General features: G+C 45.1%; 2 protein-coding genes across 2 annotated transcripts; both read left to right on the top strand.

Annotated features, from left to right (window-relative positions):
- The first annotated feature begins 18,969 nt into the window (after positions 1-18,969).
- Positions 18,970-20,652, top strand: rps3 (ribosomal protein S3). Its single transcript has 2 exons — positions 18,970-19,038; positions 19,201-20,652. The coding sequence occupies exons 1-2, from the start codon at positions 18,970-18,972 to the stop codon at positions 20,650-20,652; spliced, it is 1,521 nt and encodes a 506-aa protein (YP_009477455.1).
- On the top strand, positions 20,501-21,058 carry rpl16 (ribosomal protein L16). Its single transcript has one exon. It carries the CDS (start codon positions 20,501-20,503, stop codon positions 21,056-21,058), a length of 558 nt encoding a protein of 185 aa, YP_009477454.1.
- Positions 21,059-23,057: the final 1,999 nt, after the last annotated feature.

The following is a 23,057-nucleotide window of genomic DNA, read 5'->3' as shown; positions in this document are numbered from 1 at the left end:
ATTCAATTCCCATCTCTCAAGCTAAAGATAAGGAACTAAGGTAAGCCCAAGCAGCCGCTATTTGAACAACGGATTCAGCCATTGAAGATCTACAACTTATGACTCCACTGGTAGTATACTAGATGCAACCTATTCTGTAACAAGCGATTCTGGCTCTAGCCCCATTCATTCCCCTAGCTCTAATAATAAGGTAAGTAAGCTCGTTGGTAAGCTTATTACCTAAAAAAAGAGTTTGAACTCTCTTCGTCTTCTTTTTTGTCTCCATTTCCAGCTGGATTCAACACTTTGGCTTCAAAGTTCCGCTTTGTCACTCTCATACGGAAAGCTGGAGGGAGTCAATATCACAATTGGTTCAACAGCTGCACGAGCCACTTCTGGGTCATAGGTGATCACAGTTGGAGCAACATCAATGATGGTGATCGTGTCCACGTCACCCATATTACGTCTGCTTGTAGCTCCATCATCTCCTGGGGGATCGAAGGCTTTCTCTTATATTATAACTCCTTTTAAAGGCAGTGCATTGGTAGAGAGTGTGTCCAACTATTCCTTGGTGATATGGGCAACCTCTTGTGGGATCATCAGTAATCCTCTGGGAGACTGGCAGACGTAATGATCAAATTGCGCCTTATCAATTCCGCAATATCCCCCCAAGCAACTCAAGCACAAGGCGTCTTCCTTCTCTAATGGCATTCACCTTTCTCCCCCCGGAAGTGGATTCCCCGCAATGTTAGGTCCGAGGTACAATACGGAACTTCAACTGGTCACTGTCGATGAGGTCTTGGATCTTGTGCTTCAAGAGGAAACAGTTTTCGAGCCCCGGGCCTGGAATTCGCACTTTTGAGCTGGGTCATACCACGTGGGATAGTTGCCTTTATAATCCTTCGGAGGCACCGGGCTCAGCTTGCCTTGACCTTTCAGTTGATTGTTGATTGTAGAGTTCGCTGATTGGAATTGGCAGCGGATCAAACTTCCGGGGTTCCCTCCTTGCAGTGGTGTTCTGATTCCCTTGGTAAGGGGTGTACTGATTCTTAGAAGCATTGACGTAGGCAGGCAGTGACTTGGTAAGGCGAAGCGGCATAGGCAGGCAGGTGTGGCCACAGTTTGGACATACGGATTGAATGGACCGGAACTCGAGATCCCGGCATCAAACAAAACATGGACAAAAACCCCTTTTCTTTTGAATTTCTCTTTGTATTGGCCTTGGCCTTTTTCTGACTGAAAAAACGAAGTTAATGGACTCGTAATAGTAATACCCGGGCCCGATAGGTACAAGCTAATAACTAGGAAAGCCTAATCACCGCTCAAAGGAGAATAGAAACCGAGAAATCCAACCCCTACTATTCTAAAAAGGGTCGGGAGGGAGGCTAGCTCTCGGTTTACAGAGGAGCAGCGGGCAGTCTTTGCTCATGCTTAACCGTGATAATAGAGTCCTTCCCCCCAAGAAAATGAAACACTCGATGGGCCGCAAGGGGAGCTTTTGGGGGGAGCAGTGGACAGCGAGAGTGGTTCTCCTCAGTGCTAAGCCTTCGTCGATGACAGGGATTCCTACGACAGGAACTCTGGCGCCGATGTTCAATATCCGCACTGATTCCAAGTTCACCAATGATCGCGGTGTTCGGGCCGTTGGCTATCAGTGATGATAGGCAGGACGCATATGATTGGTAGCTCATGGTAGTCTTTGCTGCGAAAGCAGTTTTCCTTATGCCTTATGATAGTTTAGGGTAGGGTAGGTGTAGTAGTGCGAATTGTTAAGGTTCCCCCGCTTGGACCAAGCATTTCCCAATGGATGGACTAGTAACGATTGGTAGCCCTATTACCTAAAAATAATAACTGCAGTGTGGACGACGAAAAAGAGCTTTTTATAGGGAAGTTTTACATTTACAACTTTTTACATCTATTTAGGGGTGCCGTGCAGGAAGGAAATGACCTTCACCTTGCTGCTATTGCCCATGATCTTGTTTTCCGGGTAGGTGTTCGTTCCTCCTCTTTCTTATTCCTTTTCCTCCAGATCGCTCCCTGTAAAGTAAAGAGCCTCGCCAAGATCTCTGCATCTCTGTCACTTCTGGAACTGTCAAAATAGTTGGGGGTCAAGATGAATCGGGAGCAGTAACGCTGCTTCCGTTTTTTATTTTGCTTCATTTGTTCTGAACTCTGCTAGCGTTAAGATATTTTTCTCTTCCACTTTTACTTTTGTTAGTTGCTCTGCCAGTCATGCTGTTCTCTTCCGAGGCGGTTTGCAATTTCACGAATTCGTCCCCGCCCCGGTAATCCATTTCTGCTTCTGGCCTTTGGGAATAGCTAGCTTTGTACATCCGGTTTCACAGCAAAAAGGGCAAATGCTCGGGATAGAGCGAGCACCTACAGGCAAGATCAGGATAGCACCTACCTACAGGCAAGATGTAATTGTGACGGTAGAGTATAAAAGGTTGCTGATAGGGGGTCCTACTGTCCCTCTCTAATCTCCGTCTCCTGGTGAGAAAGAGTTGTTGCCCCATGTACGTACGATATCTTTGACCTGAGAAATCTGTTCATAAATGACAAACCCCATCCACATACGATATATAATCTGCTGTATCAGTGTGATTGATTCAATCTTCAACTGGTCGGAGAGAGAGTCACCTATTGTGAACTGGAAACCAGAAGCTTATACTATAGCTTAGACTCGAGTGAATTATTTCATTTAAAGAAGAATTTCCCCGTCCCGTCCTTCATTCAGAAACCTAGACGGCTGCTTATCACAGAATTCATTTCCGGAAAGATGCTACGCTACGTAAGTGCGAGCTGCAAGAAGGGCTTGGGTATATGTTAACCGAGAAATTGTCCACTACAAAAACAAGACTCCATCAGTTTAGTGGTGATTCGAGAACGGGGAGAAGCACATCTACTTATATAAGTCAAAAAGAGTCATTGGACTGGATTTGACCGGGAAGAACGACGACTTGGACTGGAGAGAAGATTGGCACTATCTCCTACTCACACTGCTTGGAACCGGCCGAGAAAGCCTTATTCACTCTGGACTGTACTACTTGTAAGTGCTGCTGGACTTTTCTCTATATCTCCCCTTTTTGACTCTATCTATGATAGTTGAGTCAGGACTTTAGCTTAGCCCCTTATTCTTTGGTTGAACTGATCTTCTATTACCGACTCGTTCGTTGTCTTTGAATCATGCTGAGAAACTCCCACTAGCTTGTTCGTCTATCTGGTGTGCCCATTGGTGCATTCAGATTCAATAGGGGATGCATTCAACCCCATTCAATTCATATTCAATGCATGTCTTCGTTTCCTAGAGGTATATAAAGAGGAAAAGGAAAAAAGGTCTTCATTCAAATATATCCCTTCTTCTTCTCCTAATTGTCTCAGAAGCTGAGGGAAAGTAGCCTGGTACGCTCTGCGGTGGTTTATTCTGTCCTTTGCACGCACCGAGTAGCACTACCCGCCTAAAGGAAGACTTTGAAGACGAACGAGCTCAAATACGCATAAACTCCTCTCGAGCTGAAAGCACTTTCCAGCTTAGCATTGAAAAAGGCGAGCACACAAGAACAGGCGTTTTCGGACTAATATAGTAGGTTCAGTCGCACGATTAGATTGAAAAACCATAAAAGGAACGGAGAGGCAAGAATGAACCAGATCGAAGTTTTGACATATTGAATAGAGAGGAAAGTAGTTTCACTCTCATCAGAGGAGAGGAAAGACGCTTTAGCTGGACTAGCTTCATCATTAGGGCTACAGGGCGCCCCCCGTGTTGTATTGCTCGCTTTAAGGCGTACTATCATCTCAATCTAATGTCTTGTAAAAGGCCCGAGGACGAGGAAGGAGAAAGACTACCTACGACAATTGAACCGGGTGAACCAATGACCGCACTTCCACTTTGTTGTTTTTGCTGGTTTTGCTTGGCCAAAAGGATGAGAACGTAGTGACCCCATTCGCCAACCAAATCTTTAGCCGGACCACCAGCACCCCGGTGAAGAGCAAGAGCGAAAGCAATTCCTAGCGGCCACGGCTAGAGAAGAGAGGGGAATTTTGGATCTATTTCCCCGTAGCCTGAACTATCATATTCATGAGGACTTGAATTTCTGTATGTAATGGCTGGAACCTTTCTTGTCTTTGCTTCGATTTGTCCCGAATCGCACTACGAAAGGGGCGCTGCCCCGTATTAGGAGTTGAGACATGTGCCGGATGCCTTTCTTTCCGTCCTTGTATAAGGATCTCAAGTGATCGATTCAGTTCCTCTGTGCATCTCTGTGATGGGTAAATCCCCATGAAAAAGGGGCAACTTTCGTGTAGTTTGTGATTGGATGTAACTGTTAAGATTTTCTCTCGGATAAATCTTTCTCTTAATAGATCTCATTTTCTTCCTCAATCTTCGGAGAATGCGGCGTTGTATTATTGTAAGTTCTCTCTTCCGAACATTTCCTGAAAGTAGACGACAAGTTTTAAATCTTAATGCAGACATGGCATATCTCGTTGAATCAGTCTTTTTCACCACAAAGGGGCAATGGGAATCGAACCCAATTCTATTCTTATTCTTCCGTGAACCCCTCCACGAATAACAAAAAAACAATTTATCTTATCTACGAGAATTTCTGCTTTGCTGCTTTTCTACTTGGCTGTACGACAACTGAACACCAAGTCAATCTCGATGAAAGAAAAGGAGAAGCCAATCCATTTCTTTGATCACTTGTTATAGGTAAAGGTACTAGAGGGAAATGCTCAAGTCAAGCTCAGTCGAAAGGTCCGAGTGAATATTGACTCATCTTAAATAACCTATTCTCGTATTTCAAATAACTAGTCTTTGAGAAGAGAAGGAAAGCGAAGCTAACGACATGAAGAAATAGAGTGAAAGGGAAGGCATATTTTATATGAAAGTAGGGGTGTTCTATTTCTAGGAAGCTTCAGCTCGCTCTTCTCATGCGCAAGTCTCAGTAGGGCTTCTCTTCTATTGAATAAGTTATATAGTCTGATATTCTATTTCCCATCGCTGAATGCTGACTTATTAACTAGATTCCGAGCTTCCTGCTACTCTCATTGTCAAGCAAAGACATGCGGATAAGCTTCAAGCGAAGAACAGAGCGTCAGCCCTGCCTTAAGAGTAAGAAAGCGGGTAAGATTCCACTACCCCTGATGATGAAGATGTTGATGAGGAGACCTGCCCAAAAATCCTTTTGACAGCGGATGATAAGAGAAGACTGAGGTGGCCATGGCACAAAACACTGATTGTGAAACTGCTGGGTAAAACCATAGGGTTCAATTATTTGAGTTTGCGATTAAGGCAGATGTGGTCTCCAAAAGAAGAGTTGAAGCTTATTGATTTAGGGAAACTACTTAGCCAAGTTTGCTAACCTAGAGGATTATGATTATGTTCTGAGTGAAGGACCATGGATGATTGCAAACCACTACCTCACTATCCGCAAATGGTGTCCTTCTTTCCAACCAGAGGAGGATGCCATTAAGAATCTGGCTGTATGGGCTACGCTAAACCTCTCTATTGAATATTTTGATCAACCTTTCCTGGAAAGGCTTGGAAGCAAAATAGGACGGATTGTCAAAGTTGACAAGACTACTTCTTGGCGGAAAGAGGGAAGTATGCTAGGTTGTGCATTGAAGTGGATCTAAGGAAGCCATTACTTTTGAAATATAGGCTAAGAAGGCGCATACGGAGGATTGAGTATGAAGGGATAGACCTCATCTGCTTTAGGTGTGGGTGTTATGGACATAGAGAGGAGACATGCGAGGTGGGCAGACCAGCTACAGTAGCTCATGATCCGGGTCAAGAAGATGAAAGGATCCGACCCGTGACCCGAAATAAGGAGCCTACACCCGAAGCAATGTCCACGTATGGACCCTGGATGCTGGTTCAGCGGAACAGATACGGGGCTAGGTCTTTATTCCCTCCTCAACCTCCTAATCCAATTTAAGGTTTCCCTATTCTCCTTTCGACTTTTCAGACCGCTGCAATACCTCCAGGAGGGGGTATTCGGTGAAGACCCTGATCCGATGTGCCTGAAAATGCGGCTTCACACTCGGCGGTCCACTCGAAATCATTCTTTTTACGGAGCAGCTCGAATAAAGGTCGGCATCGCTCGGAGGATCTAGAGATGAACCTATTGAGTGCCGCAATCCGCCCCGCTAGTTTCTGAACCTGCTTCACACTGCTGGGTGAAGGCATCTCTGATAGAGCTCGGATCTGCTCAGGATTGGCCTCAATTCCTCTCTGGATTACCAGAGACCCCAGGAATGGAATTTCCGATAGCCCTCATGCACATTTCTCCGGGTTCAAGCGCATCTTAGACTCTCTGAGCCGAGCAAAGGTCGCCCCCAAATAATCCAAATGCTGCTCTCGCTTGCGGCTTTTTACTAACATGTCGTCGATATATACCTTCCATTGTCGTGCCGATCATGTCGTGAAACATCTTGTTCACCAGCCCCCTATCTAGTAAGTATGTGGCACCCGCATTCTTGAGCCCGAAGGGCATTACTCTATAACAGAATAGCCCTTGCTCAGTGATAAACGTGGTCCCACCCAATACACCCTGTTGAGGACGTACAGTGTCTTGCACCTTCTGGCCGAAGTTCTGGCCTCCGGGATTGTTGTTTGCAGTTGTCCCCCCCCTGAGACCTATTTTGCTGATAATGGGTTGTCATTGGGATCAATTTGTGTTGTTGGACTTGCGACCACCACCTCAACTTCGTCGACCCTCAATCCTCTTTTCTTGCTCCGTTATTGGAATGGAAATGTAATGGGAGGGAAGCGTTGAGTTAGCTTCACGTAAGCGTAGGTGCTATACGGGCCCACTGTGGCAAGGTGATCAATTATTCCCACCTGGGGGCGCGCACCAGATAGATGCCCCCCTAAGACTAGGTAGCCAGACTTTCTCCCCAGCTTGGATCGGGGATAGATTGTTGATTTTGCGTTGCCTCCACCGAGGTGTCATGGGGTTTAGGAATTCTTACATTCTATCTTTCCGAAGAGTCACTTTACAGCCAATTTTCATACCTTCACGTAATTTGAAAGTTGCTATAGACTTCTTAGCATGAGTAACAGAAGGTTTCTGACCTATAGTAGCAGTAATATCATTAATAGCAATGGCTCCGATCCTGATCGATAAATAAGGAAATCCACCAATAAGCCAATAAGTTAGGGACATTCCTGCATGCTCTGGGAGCGTGTCAGCGTGCTGATCGACGTGAATAAAAGTTAGAAGCTGCCATCCGGAGGTACTAAATCAATCAGCGAGCTCAGTCTGCAGAAGAGGCAAAGACATGGGATCAAGCCGAATCAAGGTTGGGTTGTCTACTCCTCTTCGGACATAGAGATTTGGTCCAGGAGACCTCTCCAAGAACTAACCATAAGAGTTTGCCAGTGAGATTCGAGGCGACCTATCTTCTGACTTCCTTGTTCGTCAATCTACCGCCCCGTGACTTTTTTGAAAGCAAGCTCCATTCAAAGCGGTCGTTAGACCTTGCGACACAGCCAGGTTTCCATTTATTGGATTTATTCCACAGGGATGCCCCCACTCCTCACCTTGGCCAGAGGAGTTCCTCACCTTTCAATCAAGCTCAATCAAAAACGAACCAGCCCCGATCAGTCCCATGGGGCTCACCCAAAAAAGGGGTTTTCTCAATGGGCCACCATTTTCATGACATGTATGCCGCGCTGATGAATGCCTTGGGTCCTTTCTATCGGCATTTTCGGACTTACCGTTCTCAGGCATATTTTGAAGACAAAGATAGGGCGATGCAAGGCCGGGTTGATCCCTTGAATCCTAGTTTGAGATTACCCGGTACTCACCAGAAGTCTGCTGTGGTACCTCTTTCAAGATAGAGCTTGTTACTAAGCTAGCCCGGACGACCAAGTTGATCAATTGATTCGCGCCTCTCCGATAAGATCATCTCCACGAGCTAAATCCCCAACTTGGAACGCACTTTTTCACTCCCTTTTGGTTGGGCGCAGGGCAGCTCGCACAGACAGGTACATTGATATCGATTCATCCCTGGATGTCTCTGACCTTCATCGATGATAAAGTCAGGGATATCCATAAAAAAGGCTAGGGACATTCTCGGCATGCTGGTAGCCATACGAGGGCGGTAAACAAAGGCTCTCATCAAGGACCTCCTTCTCAGGATGTTGAACAGGAATGAAACCTCTCGTAGTGTGTAATGACTTTGTCTCATACGTCTTCTTTGAGAAAGACTCCTCGACCCGGTCAACAACTTCTCTATTTCATTCCGGCATGAAAAGGAGAGGCCAGACAACCATCCCAATTAATTAGACCTGTGCCTTTGCCGCTGGTGCTACTTCAATGGATTATGGGTAAATGTTCACTATTGTCTCTCAAATAGGAAGGGATTCCTGTATTATGAAGTTCTAACGGGATCCGCCTTTGCTTGTGTCTCCGCCTGTGCCCAGGCCTATGCCTCAAGTAAATAAATAAGCTTTCGAAATGATGGGATGGGTCGGTTGTGGATAGAGAGGTAGGGATCCGTATCAGGTCGGGATGCCGCTGTTAGTGTGGTACCTCTAGGGCTGGCTGCTCTCGACCCCGGTAAACGAATGCTCTTCGAATTGGTACCTAAACCCTAGTTAGTTCCTGCCACCTATGCTGCTTCCCCTGCTGGTAGGTGATCAACGGAGACTAGTGCTTTTGCTGCTGTCTCTGCCACAGCAGCCCCTGCTGGTTCCTTTGGATGCTCCAACGTGTGCTTCAACCGGCGTATACAAGATCAATTTCAATTGAAATTGACTGAAAATCGAATTGAAATTGCCGAAACCCCATGCCAACATTTCATTCCATTTTGGCCGTCCAGCGAATGCTCGTTCTGTTGTCATACAGAATAGGAAGCCCTTCTCTAATAGGGCAGGATCCGTCGGAAAGAAGACAGAACGAACTGGATCGGAGAAAGAAAATCGAAATCGTCAAATTATGCACTAACTTGATGGAATGCATATATGAGGAACCATGACATTTCTGGGTTGTCACGGAAGAAGTTGAAAACTAAAATTCGAAAGGAATTCTATCCCATTGGGTTTGAGGAGGACTAGTAGATTCGATGGCAGTGCGCCAGGGAAAGGAAAGGGCCAAGCTCTACAAGAATACCCCCAGTAAAAGTACCAAACAAAGGGTTCCACAAGCAAGCTATTAGTCTGGGGATCCCCATTGAGGAGCATCAAACCCTAATGAAAAATCTCTCCCCAACAAACTCATTTTCAAGCCACAAGAAGGGATCTCTTACTGAACGATAGGAAAGTTAGTTCTTCCAGTTGGCATTCATTAGTCCGGTTGGGTAGGAGCATCTGGTTGATCGCCCAACAAAATAGTTGTTTAGCGAATGACTCAACCTATGCATCCGGTATTTACACACTCTACTTCTATTAAAGGTATAAATCACGTAAACTTTTTATTCCCCCTACCCCTGTCTTAATGAAAGAATAGAATTTTTTACTTTGACCTTGCGAGCACCCACTCAAAATAGGAAGGGCGAACTCTTATCTCCCCGATCTCCAGGACCTATTCTGATCGAAGCTATAGGCCCTCTTTCTTTAGGCGAGCTTATTCACCATTAAGTCTGCATACTCTGTTACTCATAGCGAGTCGCTCCGTCCTCCTGTGTAGATGTAGATATAGAGGCACCTTTTTCATTCTGTCTGGTCTGTCTATCACCACAAACCTAGTAATCTCACTTCCAAGAAGACGTGAGACGCCGTGTCAACGAACGGAGGAAGCGTATTCAAGGCACAAGGAGAGCAATAATTCATGGGACGGAGGAATATATACTTGTGTGATAAACGCCGAGCGAGCCGAGACCCCACCTCTAGGGGTCTTGGATAACAGCTTTAGCCCTTTCTCGACCACCTGTACGACCTTATCCCATACAGCTTTGACTCCCGACAAGCAGACAACCTTTTTCTTGCTCCCCGAACCTTAGTCATACTCTCTCTCATAATCTTCCTTATCGAAGATATGTTAATTTCCGTAGTCACTATTACTTACTGATCTACGACCACCCTTATCGTATATATGTACCTTTAGTAGTCTGTTATCTCATACGCTACCCTAACTACCATATGTACTTTTCTTCTGCCATCTAATCAACCCATTGATTCAGTCTTGGAAGGTGGTGCGTACCAATGGCGTTTGTTAAGTCTTTGATCTGGGAAGGTGCATACCAATGGTGTTCGTCGGCTATTGCTCTATGGGGGGCTACCAATATCCACCACTTTCATTTTCATCCCTCTTTCAAGGAGTTGCGCGAGTCACTCTATACAGGAAAGAAATGATCAAAGGGCGCTCCGAGAGGGAACAACCCCGAGTAGTAGTTATCTTTATCTTACCTGTAGTTAGCTCGAAAGCTTTTAACCGGCAGGAAAGGCTGGAGGATATAACGATTCTTCTGTTGCCCCCTAAGCCCAGTCTTTCATACTTCCCCTTACCAATCCATCCATTTATGGGTATTACATATCCCCTAAGTGTATTACGAAATCAGTCTTCAATATCCTGTAGGAAGATGAAGTCTAACCCTGCCGATTAAAGCATTAATAGAGAATATCGCGGGTAAGCAAGGCAATTAAGTAGGCTCGACAGAGGAAATGAAGCGAACTCTCCCTTTGGTAGAGGCAGAAAAAGGGAGAAGCTAATGCTTCGAAACCTCATGGACGGGGAATCAAAGTCAACGGTCCTCACAACGAACCTGAGAAGTAAAATCAACGGGACTCACCTCATCACTAAATATAGATTCTACGTTGTGAGCGAATCAAGTCATTTTAAAACGACTCTGGTACTCAAGATCGAATAAAATGCGATTTCAGTAATGCCAATAGAGTTCGTTTTGTTCAATCGGCAAGTCATTCTTGCCTGCTTTGTCTCTGCTTGAAAGCTTCCGTGTTCAAGTGAACGGTCAGGGATTGAAAAGTCAAAGTCAACAAAGTGGAATGCATCATCCGAATCGAGGCAGAAGGCGCGGGGAAAGAAAGAGGTAATTGCTTGTCGTTTTCAACTCCCTCCTATAAGCCTTGGATTGGCTTTCTCAAGATAGGTTTGAAGTCGATTAGTCTAGTTAAGCTAATCCACTTCTTGAATCACATAAAGAGGTTCTTATCGGTCAAAGAAATGAGAATTCGTAGTTTGGTTGGCAGGGGACTTGGCCATTCAGGATTGATCCTAGAAGGTCAACTTATAAACGTATAAACTCATTTTATCACTTTCAATGGCGATAGCCACGAAACTTTGAATAGAAGGATCAGTGCCCGTAGCAGTCCTGGAGTTAGGTTATGATGGTCGTGATGAGCTCTACTAGAAAGAAAATATCTTCTATTCATAGAGGAAGTGCTATCTAAGGGGCTTCTAAGCCCAGCCCTTGAATTCCGTTCCGTAGTTCAGTCCGGAACTCCAGATGTGTAAGTAGCGGCCAAGCGGCTCTGTCCTTTTCAAAGAGGTTATCCTTCTCTGTCCCCGCTTGTTAGTGTTATAGGATAGCTCCCCGTAAGTCATTTTCCCGGGTACGCGGTTGCTGTCTTCTTTGTAGCCCTTTGTTTAAGATTGGTAGCAGTCCCTTTTTAGCACCACCTTTCCTTTTCTTCTCTTTCAGCAGCCTCCAATCGTAGGCCAGCTGAAGACCGAATAAAGCAGTTCAAGCCCGCTTCTGATCTCAACAATGACATCTCAACGATCGCAATCCGTAGGCTAAGAGGAACAGTTTCTAAAAACTTGTTGACCTACTGGTGAGCTACTCCCGTTCCAAGCTTTGAGAATCCTTTCTGCCCATGACTAGAGCTCTCTACTGAAAATTTCCTTTTCTTCGGTAGCTGGAACAGCCCCAACTACTGAATTAGCGGGAAGGCCCTATGTTCATGCTGATGAAAGGCTCTGAAAAGGGTCGCTACAAGTCCGCCCTCCTCCTTCTCGTCTCGAGAAATTAAGGAGATTAATGAAGCCCCACCCACACTAACCAGGATAGGAGCGTATCCGAATGAATAATCCTCATCAAATGGCTCCATGTCATCATTATCCTCAGTGCAGTCATCAATCTTTGCCGTCGCTTGAGGTGTATCATGATAGTGTGCATCTTACTCCTCCAGGTAACCATTCTCGTCATATACAGGGTAATAGGGATCGCCATCCCACCAATAATCCTCATAAGCAGGGTCCCGCAACAACCCATCCCGTCCAATACCATCGGGTAGAATAAAACCATCAAAACCCGAAGGCCATGGCTCCCTCGGAGTCACCTCCCTCAGGAGCATACCACTCATCATCAACCTCGGGATCACCTCTCTCAGTGTCAGACTGCTCCGACTCAATAACATGATCATAAGAATATCTAGGTGTCCCGCTCTCATCTAAGAATCAAGGGTCAACTCCACCCGAACTATCAAACTCTAGGTCACCTCCTGGCCTGGCATCCAGGGTCAATGTGAAAGTCATCATCATCATGACCTCTGATCACCCGGGTAGTGTAACCACTAAGGGCCATCGTCATCACTCTCAAAATCCCCAGGCTCATCAAGCTCTACCCCCTGCCCTGATTCAACTTATTCGATGGGAACGATGTTCTCGGAAAGAGGTCAGTGACAAGTACGGGGGGCGAAGTTAGGGATCGATCCAGTGCTCTAGCTCATCATCGGTATGGAAGGGCTTTCCAGCCTAAGGGCGTGCAGGGTGCAGGCTCCATCAAAATCATAGTCCAGGGAAAACGGTTTTATTTTCATTTCTCATCTCACATCGTCCGTCCAGGGCTTTCTTTCTAGTGTGCCTATCTATTATTAAGTTTTTTCCTATCCTCCCGGTACCCCCTTAGACAGGCATTCCGCTATCCCGATTGTCTTACTGATTCTCTTCCCGAAACAAGAAAGAATTTCTTTCACTACACTAAATAGGAAGTTACATTTGTAGCAGTCCAAGAATTGCTCTATCCCCGAGGTCACTCTCAAGAGTACGACCGGAGGCCCATCTTCTTACTTAACGAGTTTGTGTCGCATAATGTGCCCTTCTTCCGGAGAAAGGGATATTTTTTTTAACAATGGAATCATGATAACGTCTAGTTCCGCTTCTTGCTCTTTTGCAAGAATGTCTTTAGTAGACGGTCCAACCAACGATTTGAATTTCAAATCCCGGGACAGCTATACCGATGTGTCAACGTCAACGGTACTTCTCTGATCTGATCTGATCGAGAATCATTCTCCAACCTGCTTTTAGTCAGGAATCTCGTAATTCCTTTCCCAATCCTGTTCCCAGGGCAGCGCTCAGTAGCAACCTCTCTTTGCAACCGGGGTATTGCTTTGCTTTCCTATGCACCCATTTCTCTTGCTCGATGGGATATTAAGAATAAGCAGCAGCCTCAGATGAGGAGATGGCCAAAGATCTATTATCTGTTCCGTTTCCTTTAGCAAGATCCCTCGTGCGAACCCCCTAGCTGTAAACCCACCTTTTAATATAATCAACCTAGCTAGCGGGCCTAAAAGCCCTTCTTTCTAAGCTAATAATAATAATAAATTAATTCGTAGCTCATTCTCACGGTTGGAAAAAGCCAAAGAGGAAGAAGAGCCTTACCTACCTTCCAGCCCAACCCTGTCTTCCTCTTCACGATTCGACCCATTGCTAGATGCGAGATCGGGCACTGCAGCCTTTTCAGACTTTCCGTATGAGTCTGATGGATGTGCACCTTCCTTGACTTCTACATTGCGAACAGGTGCTTCCAACACAAAACATCCGGAAATAGACTACTCCCATATCCTACGCTAAAATGGAAATATCCTACCCACCTACACGAGCGGGATCCCTCTATCCCTTCCCTACCCTTATGAGACTACTGAGTTTCACCCATCTACGGAACCCCACAGAGACAGCCATACAAAGATAACCGGAACTCACCCTTCTTCACGGTATGAGTGAGTTCTTTTTACTGTTTAGTGGTACAATCCTCCCTTTTCTAGGAGGAGGGTTCTACCCCACTAGAAAGATCAGAGTAAGCAAAACCCTTTTCTCTACCTATTCTTCTTTCATCACAGCAAGAGATACAGCTTGAATGAGATTCCTTTAAGGGAAGTCGATTCAATCCAACCAACCGCCTGGTGGAGAGATATTTAGTCATGAAAGGCAGGGCTAAGGAAAGGCACAAGCCCCAGTCAGCTCCGTCTCTGTAGGGAAGGAGATCTCTTCTTGGGTGAAGGTGAAAGTGAAGGCTATGAATTGAGCTAACGCCCTCTGTAACCCAAGGAAGGGGGTTGATCCTCGATTCGAGTCTCGTGTTGTGAGTGTCGTGTCTCGCGTTTCGAATTCATTTCGATTGGGAAAGTGTTCAGTGAGCCGATCCAGACCTAATTGATCTGGTTTCTGAGAGCACTGACAAGGCTAAACTCGCCGGTTGAAGAGAGCACTGAATCATTCGAAAGGGGAAAGATTTGAGTTCCATTTGAAATTGACAGTCTCATTCTCCTCATAGCGAGTGAGGGGTAGAAAGGTGAAAGGAAAGGAAAGGTATAACGGTAGGGGATCGGAACAGGGCCACGAAGCTGCTCCATGACATTCCAGATAAGTTGAAAGACTATGTTCCCCTCCCTTGACATCCACTCGCCTTACAAGGACCTACCGGACTATCGGCTTTAGATAGTCATCTTCCTCTTCCTCCTCCTATTCCTCTTCTTAAACCTCCTCTTCTGTCTGGTAATAGGGTTTCACCCCGAAACTGAGAATAGAAGGATTTCTCGTGAGCAAATCGACTCATTGGAGAACTTGTTATAGGCGCAATCCGCTGGCTAGAATCCCTACACCTCACCCAGTATAGAGTGAGGCTTGCAGTGAAACCGATATCAAGGTTCACCACTAAGAGTGGTGGAACTAGCAATTTGCTATTGTAGTTTCCCTGTCGAGACCTACTACTAAACGAACCAATGGTCGAACCGAACTCCCCTTGTGAGTAGCCACAAGGATCTTCTATAGGCATGCCTTAGCGGAGAAACCAAAAGGAACTCTCTGGCAAAGACAGCCCTTTTCTAATTTTTTGCATGTTCCTGCAGTAGTATTCAAGTAATGACCTTTGATTTCACCTGTTTCAGCTTGCGCTTTAGAAATAGCTTCCGCACAAAATAAGAAAGGGCCCCTCCAACGCATAAATGGTTGGGAGTTCACGTTCTCATCATCTTTGGTAAAGTCAAGTCCACCACGTAGACATTCTTAGCGGATAACCCGTTTAATAGTACATCCCAACAGGGGACGGCCATACTTGTTCAATTTATCTCTCTCAACTTGGATGCCGTGAGGCGGGCCTTGGAAAGTTTTAGAATACGCGGGAGGGATTCGTAGATCCTCTAGACGTAGAGCGCGCAGGGCTTTGAACCCAAATACATTACCCACAATGGAAGTAAACATGTTAGTAACAGAACCTTCTTCAAAAAGGTCTAAAGGGGTAAGCTACATAACATATATGGATTTCTATCTCCTCTCTACGGAACCCCGAAAGTTCTGGTTAGAGAAATAGCTTTTCCAATCCTTCTTGAAGATACCACCACCAGTAATGCAGTTGTTCTCCTCCCTGTTAATTTCAGGGGCAACCCGACCCAAAACGGCTAGAAATAGAGAGGATAGAGGATATAACTATAACCAGTTTCTGACAGCACAGTTGATGGAGCAACAAGTGCGGCTGACGGCGCTACAAGTTCAGGTTTATTATGGAACACAAAAGGAGAAGAAAACCTCGCTTCGTCCTTCCTCTTCGAAGGGGGTTTAACTACGACAAACCTAACTAGAAAAAATCATAAGGAAACCCTAAGCCTCTTCAAACGTACGGACGGGCAAAGCCGTAATAGGGAAGAATGGGAATTTTGAACCTTGTCTTTCGGGGCAAGGCGGACTAGAACTTCTTTCTTTGAAGCTGGAAGGTGGGACTCAGAACTGGGCGCACCTGTGCAAAGTGGAATCAAACAAATGAAAAGAGTAACCCATGAGCAGCTGGATTAGCTAATGTAATATTCTTCCATCGCTCTTGCTGGAATAACCGGTCGTACTGAATGCCTAAGCGCTGTTCTTGTTCGAGAATCAACTGTGATGCAATTGAATCACCAAGCGCTAACGCTCTTTGATCGAAGATTGCTGAAATTTCTTTTGAATGGACATCGTCTGCTTTAAAAAGTAAGTTAGGCACGAATGGTATAAGACAACCTCTCCTTATATTCAAAACTAGCTTAATCTGAAACTAACTAGCCCTATCCTTTCCTTATCATCTTTAAAACTAGCTATCGTAGACTGAAAGCCTCGTAAACTGGAAAAATTGACTATCACAGAGGTAAAAGCCTATCGATTAATATTAATCTTTCTTCCCTCCAAATGGGCCGTACCCCCGAAGAAGATCTCATATGTAGTAGAGTACTCTCGAAGAATATGAAGAAGACTTCCGAAGAAGATAGGCCTGCCAGCTGGCTTAGACGCGCATGCTAGCCGCTACAACCTAAATCGAAGAAGTGTATCACAAGATGGCAGGCTTCGCTAGATTAAAATATATGGGCTTCCCTTGCATTGCCAGGAAGAATGAGTGGGTACATAGGGAGCAGTCATTACGTTAGCAAGCCCGCAAGCAATTCATCCGTTTTGGTTAGTGGTTTTTCAGTCTTATCCGCTGGTGGCCACTGGTGGGAAAGAAAGGAAAACTAGGTGAAGAGGGTATAGTGACAAAGAGCATAGCGGACCGGAGGTCGAAAAAATCGAAGACAGAAGAGAAGTTCCCCCTTCCGTGAGGAGTAGATAATGTAAGCTAAGCTGCAGCCACTTGTCTTGATTCAACTAACGAAGAGCGTGGAAACAACCGTAGTCTAATCTGTATGAATAGCAGTTCCCCTTTATAGATGGTCCATAGAAAAAAGATTTGACTCCCTGACATTGATCTGACTCCCATCCCCATACAGATTTGGCTCCCGGCAAGAAAACGTATGCGCGTGCTAACGCGCAAGGGCTTTCGCGCCAGTGCGCTCAGGAGTAGCTTGTTCCCCGAACCGTAGTCATTCTACTTATCTACTATATGTACCTTTCCCCGGCCCGGAAGCAATAGTTCCCATTATTACAGTAATGTCCTCGACTTCGATATCTCTTCTATAAAGGGTAGAATCGCTTAGAGCAATTTGGCACGGCCCTTGGAAAAAAGGAAAAGGTACTGTGGAAAGTCATTAGTCTGACTATCCATAGCCTTTCGACTTGAGACCCCGAATCCTCTTAAGGAAGCGGTATGAAAGAAGTTAATAAGTAAGAAGGCGCTCTATCGGAAAGCCGGCTGACTGATGAATGAAGGCTTGAAGCAGGACACTGATAAATGGAACAAAAAAGGGGTTCCCGATATTCAATCCCAACTGCAGAATCAAGATCAAAGGGAGGACCAGGCGTAGCCGGACCATCTAAGTATGGGGAGTGCCGCTACTGCTTTCATTGTTCTACTATTGAGTGCAAGTCTCGCTCATTGAATTGCCGCGGTGCTGCCTTGAGAAAGGTAATCCCCGTGCGAGAGTCAGAAGTAGAAAGAGGAATGTTTGACGTAATTAAGTAGTGTAGTGAAATCTTTGTGATTGAAATTGACTTCTCCAGAGCTAGAATCGGAACTACCTACTGACCACCCCTGTAACTGACCGAAGCAACCCCCGGTGCAGATCAGAACGAGAACTCGTTTCCTCTTCGAGCTAAAGCTAGAGCCCCTACTCTGTTTAACGGAAAGGAAAGAGGAGATTCAGTAGGGCTTCAGATCTCCACAATTCCTTCTATAGATGGCAATTCGTGGGCAAGAAGCTCAGTCTCTGTAGAAAGGGAAAGGAGCGGATGCACATAGAAGGATAAATTGCGCCAGTCAACCAAGTCAAGTAAGTAACGAACTGAACTAGAGCCTAAATTTGGTCAGAAAAAGAATAGAATTCAAACCAGAATGGGTAGCTCGTGGGATTGACGTTCGGGGGGAAGAACTCCGTGGGATCCCTCCTTCTGGGACGCCTAGCTAGTGAAAGGTTATCCCTTTGCTTAGCTTTCTTACTAAAATTCTTATATCCTTTGGCTTTCCAGCAGATTGGCATATTAATACGGATTGGACTTTAACTGACCCAGAGTCCGCTACTGACTAGCGGAAAGATGACAGAAAGAGAGGGATTCAACTGAGAATTATAACCACAGAACGAGAATTCACTCGAAGAAGCAAAGTCACTACCCCCCATGACTACCACCGGCGGGCTGGCTTCTTGCCCTCCATACCATCTGACCGACCCACACTTCCTTCAGCTTTCAAGCGGGTTCAATAACTATTTCATAGCCTCTGTTCACTTTAGCGATTTCAGAGTGGTCAGAGGGTATTTCATTTAGATAATTGAGATCCTTAGTTGGCTTATTCGCTTCAATTGGCATTGTTGCTTAGTTTTGATGAAGATCTGTGGTTCCCCGCTCGGTCACTTATTCCACCACAGGCCCCCTGTTTGATCGACTAGAATAGGATCTAAAGCTAACAATGGAAAGGAAATCTACGAAATAGTTCAACTGGGAATATACTGAACTTCTTCTTTAATCACACTCAGGAGATACGATTCTTTCATCACCTGGCTTGTCTTGTGGTACTCAAGCCGAGCTCTATAAGACGTAGATCGCACCTGTCCCTTCCGGCTATGCTATGGGTTGGGGAGGGGAGGAAATCTGTACGCGCTTTTCCACCTGGCGAGAAAGAACTCCAGGCGATCCATTAGTGAGTACGATCCCTTTGTTTGGCGTGGCTCAACAAGGTTTGAATTTATCAGCAAAGCAGCTGTCACAGTCTAATTAGAAATAATCGTTTGCAAGGCATGGGCTATCTAATAGGGCATCATAATCCGCTAACTTCTTTTTCTCATTTCGTAAAATCTCGTCTACTAATATAAACTAATATAATAAGTGTATATTCCAACACGGAAACGAAGACTTTCGAGAAAAAATATTGGACCAGGAAGAAAAAAAGGGGAAAAAAAGTAAAGTCTAAGCGCATATGGCACGCAAAGGAAATCCTATTTCGTTAAGAATGTATCTCAATCGTAGTTCAGATTCAAGTTGGTTTAGTGATTATTATTATAGTCAATTAGTGTATCAAGATGTCAATCTGAGATCTTATTTTGGTTCGATACGTCCACCTACGAGACTCACCTTTGGCTTTCGTCTTGGTAGGTGTATTATTCTACATTTTCCCAAAAGAACATTCATTCATTTCTTTCTTCCCCGTCGACTGAAACGACGCAAAAAAACCAGACCCGGAAAGGAGAAGGGCCGGTGGTGGACATTCGGGAAAGTCGGGCCGATCGGGTGTCTTCATTCAAGCGACGATACAGAAGAAGAACGAAACGAAGTGAAAGGCTGGGGGGCAAGGAAAAGAGTCGAGTCGATCAGGCTCGACGACCGGAAGAAGCAAAACGAAATCAGGATTTGGCCGAAAAAAAAGCAACGCTATGGATACCATGACCGACCACCATCGATAAAGAAGAATCTTTCTAAATTACTTCGGGTCAGCGGGGCCTTCAAGCATCCGAAATACGCCGAGGTTGTAAATGACATAGCGTTCCTGATAGAAAATGACAACTTCTTTAGAAAAACAAAGTTATTCAAGTTCTTTTTTCCAAAGAAGTCCCGCTCCGACGGCCCGACGAGTCATCTACTTAAAAGGACCCTCCCCGCAGTGCGCCCCTCCTTGAATTATTCGGTCATGCAATACTTATTGAATACAAAGAACAAAATCAATTTCGACCCCGTCGTAGTTCTCAATCATTTCGTGAACCCGGGCGTGGCTGAACCATCCACGATGGGGGGAGCGAATGCACAGGGAAGAAGCTTAGATAAGAGAATACGTTCTCGCATCGCTTTTTTTGTAGAAAGCTTGACCAGCGAGAAAAAGTGTTTGGCCGAATCCAAAAATAGGTTGACCCGCTTCATTCGCCAAGCGAATGATCTTCGCTTCGCGGGAACAACAAAAACCACCATCTCGCTCTTTCCTTTCTTCGGTGCTACCTTTTTCTTTCTAAGAGATGGGGTTGGGGTGTATAATAACCTTTTTTTTGAGGATGCCCGGGAACAACTCCTAGGTCAATTAAGGATCAAATGTTGGAACCTCATGGGTAAGGATAAGGTAATGGAATTGATAGAAAAATTCATAAACCTAGGTGGGATAGGAGAATTGATAAAGGGAATAGAGATGATGATAGAGATCATACTGAGAAACAGAAGAATTCCGTACGGGTACAACTCTTATTTAAACGAAGTCAAAAAAATGCGATCTTTGTTGTCTAATAGAACAAACACTAATACCTTAATTGAGTCGGTAAAGATCAAATCTGTTTATCAAAGTGCTTCCCCGATTGCTCAAGACATCTCTTTTCAACTGAGGAACAAAACAAGATCATTTCGTTCCATTTTTAGTAAAATAGTGAAGGATATTCCATTAGTAATGAATAAAGGGGTTGAGGGGATCCGTATATGTTGTTCAGGTCGATTAGAAGGCGCAGAAATCGCTAGAACTGAATGCGGAAAGTATGGAAAAACTTCTTGTAATGTATTTCACCAGAAAATCGATTATGCTCCTGCGGAAGTATCTACTCGTTACGGAATCTCAGGTGTCAAAGTGTGGATTTCATATAGTAAAAAAAAAGGAGTACGTGCTATATCCGAAACGTACGAAATATAGTAAATATCGTAAAGGCAGATGTAGTAGGGGTTGCAAACCGGACGGTACACAACTTGGTTTTGGAAGATATGGCACTAAAAGTTATAAAGCTGGTCGTCTTTCATATCGAGCCATTGAAGCAGCGCGTCGGGCTATAATCGGACAATTCCATCGTGCTATGAGCGGACAATTCCGAAGAAATGGTAAGATATGGGTAAGAGTTCTCGCGGATCTCCCTATTACCGGGAAACCTACAGAAGTAAGAATGGGAAGAGGAAAAGGAAATCCTACGGGTTGGATTGCTCGTGTGTCCACGGGACAAATCCTATTTGAAATGGATGGTGTGAGTTTGTCAAATGCTCGACAAGCCGCTACATTAGCGGCGCATAAACCATGTTCGTCAACCAAGTTTGTTCAGTGGTCGTAACATAATTGGTTAGTGGGGAAAACCCCGGCCGATAAAAATGAGGCGAAGTGCTTGTTCCTGAACGACAGAAGTCGAAGTGGAAAGACACTAAGGGGGGAGCCAGATGATAACAAGGATAAGACAAGAAAAAGACCGAAAGGAGATAGAGAAAAAGATGAAATTCTCTGTACTGAAATACGGAACAGCCTTATTCGTGAGCTGAAAGAGCGAACCAAGGAGAGTTTCCTTTCCCATACCAACCACACCATCATCGGTGGCGTTGGGCCATCCAGCATGCCCGTAAAATGACTCCCAAAGATTGGGGTAAAATGCTGACCCCCCGCAGAGGTAGGATGGCTTTTCGCGCCAACCGAACTGCGTCACCAAAGCGATTTCTCTAGATGGAAGAGAGGCAAATATCAATCCAATCTGCCTATGGCCAGTTCAAATCTGGCGAGTTGCTCATTCGTTCATGGGAGAATCCCCATTTACTCGGTATGGTATTTATTTATCTCGGTGTATTGGATGTGTCGTAGAGAATGGGGTCAGCTAACTTTCATTATTACTTTCTCAACGGGATCTTCTTCTGTTTGCAAAGGTAGATGAAAGAAGCAAGAATGAATCTATTAATCTATTAAAGCTGTCTTTGATTGATCTTCGAAGCTCTCCTAAGGAACTACTACTCAAATGAAAGAAAGAGTCCCACCTACGAGTTTTTGCCTTACTCAGCGGAACCAGGGCTACCCCTTTCTTTCATGCAGAATCTGTGAATGCGCTTACCTTGACTAACCTACCCGCCTAGATAAAGGAAGGATACCGAATGCTTATCTTCATAAACATCATAGAAGAAGTCTAACTAGAGTCATTATTAGGAGGAACCTTATTGGATTGATAATGAAAACCAGACTAATGGGTAGTGAACCGGGCCTGGATGCTCAAAATATCGAATACTTTTTGTTTCGAAGCTTCCGCCTATAAAGTACTAGGATGATCGTGAATATCCCTGGTCAATGGATTGATTACGCTAAGCCTACCTAAAAAGGTCCTGCTTGGGGGTGAGACCGCTCTCCCTACCCATTAGGGAAGGGGCCGAGACAGGGCAAACTCAAGGGACCCCCCTAGCGTAAGCGTAAAGAAAAGGCTTCCATTAAGCAGGGGGCCACCTTCGACTTATCCAGATTTTCACCGTCTACTCCGCCTGCGGAAAAGGTTTGATTCCTTTCATAGTATACCTCGGATGAGTGAGCCCCTTTGGTTTGTCCAGGGGGGCGGTAGTTAAGTGATGCTAGAGAAGCGAAGCCAAGACGAACCACAAGACTAGCATAGGATAACTCAGATCAAATATGAATTTTCGGGTACTAGTTGTTGGGGCTACGGGATCCATTGCCTTTGTAGGAGCTGCGGCCAATTCGAGAGAGAAAGAAGAGATCAGTCTGCAAGATACATTTAGGTTGATTTATCGTTTGGTACTTTAGACGGATCGTTCGATTCCCTTAGCTGCATAGACCGGTTAACGAAATACACGTAGGTGGTCGTTTAGCCAGCGCGTAAAGCCTTTGATTTGAATGTGTTCTAAATCCCGTTAGTGAAGAATTGTCGATCAATTCAAAGCAGGAGGAAATAAGTTCCCTAACTATAGGATGTTATACTGCACTGGTCGGAATAGATAGATACTTCTTGCTCCATCATCCATAGAATGTGGGTGGCGGTGCTTTCTTTAGGTGCTGCACCTAACCTTTGGGCATATCAAAACAAGAAAAGGCACTACCTGCGGAAGAGAAAGGGAGAGGAAAAACAGTACGCATGTCAGTCTATTCTACATCAATATTGGATCGAGAATTGGAAAGTCCCCTTGATTTTGTTTCCCCTCTTGGCGATCGGTTCACTACTGATCCTTTTTACCTTACTTCCTAGACTGCGTTCCAGCGAGACAGAACGGACCTTGGAGCCTTCAGCGTAGATATCTCAGGAAGAGGGATCCGATCCCAACGCAGAAGGAGCTGACTGAAAATGATAAAAC

Source organism: Citrus sinensis, mitochondrion, assembly GCF_022201045.2.
Source record: "Citrus sinensis mitochondrion, complete genome".
Classification (NCBI taxonomy): domain Eukaryota; kingdom Viridiplantae; phylum Streptophyta; class Magnoliopsida; order Sapindales; family Rutaceae; genus Citrus; species Citrus sinensis.
Note: the sequence above shows the minus strand (reverse complement) of the source record. Positions and strands in the feature narration are given on the sequence as shown.